The sequence below is a fragment of the Cucurbita maxima genome, unplaced genomic scaffold, assembly GCF_002738345.1.
Source record: "Cucurbita maxima cultivar Rimu unplaced genomic scaffold, Cmax_1.0 Cma_Scf00024, whole genome shotgun sequence".
Classification (NCBI taxonomy): Eukaryota; Viridiplantae; Streptophyta; class Magnoliopsida; order Cucurbitales; family Cucurbitaceae; genus Cucurbita; species Cucurbita maxima.
In genome coordinates, this window is record NW_019272040.1 from 3,363,613 (window position 1) to 3,368,136 (window position 4,524).

General features: G+C 42.4%; 1 protein-coding gene across 2 annotated transcripts; it reads right to left on the minus strand.

Moving 5' to 3' along the window:
* Positions 1 to 450: 450 nt before the first annotated feature.
* On the minus strand, positions 451 to 4,275 carry LOC111498106 (B3 domain-containing transcription factor ABI3-like). Of its 2 annotated transcripts, none has more exons than XM_023149192.1 (7): positions 4,142 to 4,275; positions 2,309 to 3,747; positions 2,138 to 2,230; positions 1,934 to 2,034; positions 1,811 to 1,857; positions 1,651 to 1,727; positions 451 to 782 (listed from the first exon to the last, which is right to left on the minus strand). In XM_023149192.1, exons 2-7 carry the CDS (start codon positions 3,698 to 3,700, stop codon positions 660 to 662), a joined length of 1,833 nt encoding a protein of 610 aa, XP_023004960.1. In that variant the 5' UTR covers positions 3,701 to 3,747; positions 4,142 to 4,275; the 3' UTR covers positions 451 to 659. The 2 variants fall into 2 exon arrangements, with proteins under 2 accessions (XP_023004960.1, XP_023004959.1); XM_023149191.1 differs by having other exon boundaries at positions 2,309 to 3,735; positions 4,142 to 4,274.
* Between the last annotated feature and the right edge of the window lie 249 nt (positions 4,276 to 4,524).

Sequence of the window (4,524 nt, forward strand, 5' to 3'; positions counted from 1 at the left end):
GAGATATTAAATGTACTTCAATTTAAAACTTTATCCGACCAATAACCTTCAGAGATCACCGCCACCGCTCACCTTCGGCTATCGCTCTAGCACCACCTTCCACCGACGCACGACCACCATTGGCAACTACCACCATTGCCAACCAAATTTGTAGCCAAAATCCCATTTCGGCGGCCCGATTGTACAAATTTGAACTTATCTGGTGTCCTCCGATCAATAATCTCCGTAGAGATAGCAACTTTGTCAAAAATAATTTCATTAGCAAAGAGTTGGGTAGATCCACCAAGAACAATCATCAAATGGTTCTCTAATATACTCCAAAGGTCACATAATAACAATAATATTGTTATATGGTACAAATTAAAAGGACCTTAATTCACAATAAAAAAACCTACCAAATTTATCCCAATTATCCCTCTCCATATTATTCTTCATATCATCACATCTTTTGCTGACATAGAAAGAGAGGAATCAAAAAGCTTCTCAATAACGCAACACCCTCTTTTATATATATACGTATGCTTGCTTTTATCTGTGTTCTTCATGCAGTGGTCAATGGCCCTTTACAATCTTCAACAGACAAGCTGATGGAAACATGCAGTTGTTAATGGCTGTTTTTGAGGGAAGAGAGACGTGGGTTTTTTCTCTCTCTTACTTCTTCACTGCCTTTTCAAGGTGGCGACCGCCATGGGTGAAGATGTCGAGCCCTTTCTCTGCAACTTTCCCGGCCTTTTGCTGTCGGGTTTCGACCCCAGTTGCCGTACTTTCACTCCTCGAATCATCTGTTACAGTATTGAGCTCACTCAAATATTCATGGACCTCTACCTAGGTTGTACTCGCGCACCCGACTCGAATATTCACTCATAACTTCTACTTAGGTTATTATAACAACCTTAGCTCATTGTCGGCCGATATTTGTCCATTTTTGTCTGTTACGTACGGCCATTAATCTCATTGTTTTAAAAGAGGTTTCCACACCTTTGTAAGGAATGCTTTGTTTCCCTCTCCACTCCCACAATCCACCCTGGTTGGTTTCCCTCTCCACTCTCCCAATCCACCCTTGTTGGTGTCTGACTTTGACACCATTTGTAACAACTCAAACCCACCACTAACAGATATTGTCCACTTTAACCCATTATCCACCCTCTTGGGGATCCAGCGTCCTCGCTAGCACACTGTTGGTGTCTGGCTTTGACACCATGTGTAACAACTCACGCCCACCACTAACGAATATTGTCCACCCTCTTGGGGGTCCAGCATCCTCGCTAGCACACTTTGGTGTCTGGCTTTGACACCATGTGTAACAACTTAAACCCACCACTAACGGATATTATCCACATTGACCTATTATTATCCACCCTCTTGGGGGTGGAGCGTCCTCGCTAGCACACTGTTGGTGTCTGGCTTTGACACCACGTGTAACAACTCAAACTCACCACTAGAAGATATTGTCTGCTTTGACCCCCCACGTTGCACAGTCAACCTCACGATTTTAAAACGTGTGTACAGATAGGTTTCCACACCTTTATAAAAAATGTTTCGTTCCCCTCTCCACCCAACGTGGGCTCTCACCGTTACACTCATTTTGAAAGTACAAGAACTAAAATGGAACGAAGTAACGAAACCGAACAAGAACGAATCGAAACTTACATATTTCCCGCACTTGACATCCGAGTAGATGACAATAAAGTCTCCTTCTTGAAGGCCATTGGCTCTCACAAAGTCCCCTATAGAAATTTTAAATTTTTAACAAAGATCATAAAAAACATTAAAATGGGTTCTCCCCTAACATTCATTCATTCATTCATACCTGTGTTTTCAAGCAGATACATTCGGCTTTTGTTGTTTGGCCAATACCTATAATTAACAAATAAAAATGATTAATTAATTATTTTACAATTTTCCAGTTGAATATTAAATGTTTATAGCATACCTATAACGCATATTCCAAACTTTGGATGTTCCAATATCTTCCATGGCAATGGAAATGCCATCTCTTGCCTCCAATTCTGGGAGATGAGTTTCTGCTTCTTTCTGAAACAAAACCCAGAAAATATGAACACTTCGAATTCGAGTTCGGGTTTCGGTTCGATCTAAAATTTTATTAGAAAAGTTCTCCATTTATGTTTTTGGGTACCTTTGGCAATACAATTCTCCCCAAATTTCCCACATCGCTTTGCTTCAACACCTTCTGTAAAAGAAACCTCAAATTCTTCTCTGATTTCCATCCCTAAAAAAACACAACATTCTCAATCAAATCTCCCTAAATTATAATCTATTGTATGTTAAAAGACTCATAGAGTCCAACCTGTCGCCGATGCGTCGGGATCGGCAGTGGAAAGTTCTGATTAAGCCGATCCACAGAATGTACAGGAGACGAGTCCACCGGACAACCAGCACCGGCACCGGTGGGGGATGGCCAGTAGACCCAGTTTGCAGAATTGGGCTGAGCAGTTGTAGCCATGGTGCAATGATCTGAAGCATTAGTATTCATTTGAGTCGGATGCTGATTCTGGTGGCCACCGTGACGGTGGTGAGCTGAAAATCGCCGCTGCCTCGCCATTCTCTTCTTCCGAGCCTCCTTTGTGGCGGAGGAATCCAGCCTAACTAAACTAGTATCACCACCACCACCCTGCCCTTGAAAATACTGACCCATGTAAGGGTGGTACTGATGGCCACCGCCATACCCGGCTGCGAAACCATGGGGTTGCGGCGGTAGCGGAGGCGGCCCCGCTGCAAAATTGTCAATGAATGAATTGAAACACGGGCCAAATGGGGAGTCAAGTAATTGGTAATGATCAGAAAAACCATGGCTGGTGGCGTACGCATCTCCGCCGCCAGCCGGGACATAACCGATCACCGGCGGAGAGGGCAGCGGAGCTTGAAACCCTAAGAAATTCGCTTCATCTTTGAATTTCCTCTTGTGAAGATGATTGGTTTGAACCCATTGAAGAACAAGCTTCAAAAGCTGCTTCATTCCCTCCTTGCCGCCGCCGAGACGGCGGGCGGCGCTGTCAATAGTGGCTTTTTTAATCCTAACATTTCTCAAATCATCAGCAGAAACTGTCTCTTTATTACTCCGCAACCACTCCAAAAACACCTTCGCCATGTCCTCCTCCTCCTCCTCCACTACGACGCCGTTTTGCTTCCGCTCATCAATTTTATTCCCACCTTCTTCATGCATCATCATCAAATCCTCCATTACCACTTCTTCAAAGCTCTCCAATTGCAAATCCTCTAAAGGGTCTTTTTGTTCTTCATTTTGAAAAATACACGTCGGATCAAAAAACTCATTGCTGTCTTCGAGTAAATTCATGTATCCAAATGTGTCCATCATCATCATGTCGTCCGTACAATCAACGTCGTTGAACTCTGTCTCCGCCGGCGGCGGCGGCGATGACATGGCGGCGGCAACGGAGGTGGAATTATTATTATCATTTACTCTGATTTCTTCAATGGGTTCCTCAGCATCGGATTTCAAAATTGCCCATGAAGTGGTTGAGGAAGAGGAGGTCGACGGCGACGAAGCTGTAGCCTTGACCGGAGCCGGAGTCAACGACGACGACGACGACGACGATGACGACGACATGCAAGGGAAATCCGACAGCGGAGGGAAATCAGAGTAGAACATTAGAGTGTCATCATCATCAGACAGAAAGTTTTGATGATTTTGAGGAAACCAAATCTGTGTCTGATCCATTTGATGTTGTTGATGTTGTTGTTCATTCACAATCCCTGCATGCAGATCTTTCAATTTCTTTTTAAAACAAAAATTCACAAGCGATCATAATAAATTAAAAAATCAAAAAATCAAAAAATTATTTTTTTTTTTTAAAAAAAAAAAACCCTGTTTTGTAATCCTGTGGGCTGCTTTTAAAAATTCCTCCGTTAGTTTCAGATATTATTGAAGATGGTTTGGCAGAGAAGTGATCAGTATGGATAAGGAAAGAGAAAAAAGGAACAAAAAAAAAAAAATAAAAGGGTTTTGTTTCTGATTAAGCAACAGAAAAGCATCTGGAAAACCCATCTTCTGGATCTTTCTCAAGATTCTTTTGTTTTTGATATTAGAGATGAAGAACATGAAGAACATGAAGAACATGAAGAACATGAAGAACAAGGAGGAGAAGAGAGGGATACCCACATGGAGCTGAGCCAAATCTTGGAGAAGGTGTGGTTTGATCCACAAAGTTTGAGTGTTTTAGTGGAAACTTGTGTTAACTCGAGGGTTTTAAATGGAAGAAAGAGAGAGATGGTGGGTTTAGTTTGGGAAGCAGACTCCGGAGTTTGTGCAAATTTGAGTATCACAAACGTTTGAATTTGAATGGAGGCTACGAACGGTGCTACTTCACATCTGAATGGTGCCCATTAGCGGTGCGCTTCAGGACATGGAAAAATGAATGTGGTTTTTATTTGTTATTTGTTACCTTTCATGTGGCGCCTCCAATCTGATTTTAGAGGATATAATTAGTATTCCTTGAATTTGTTCATCAGCCCATGTATTAATTAGATGACCTTTGACTCATT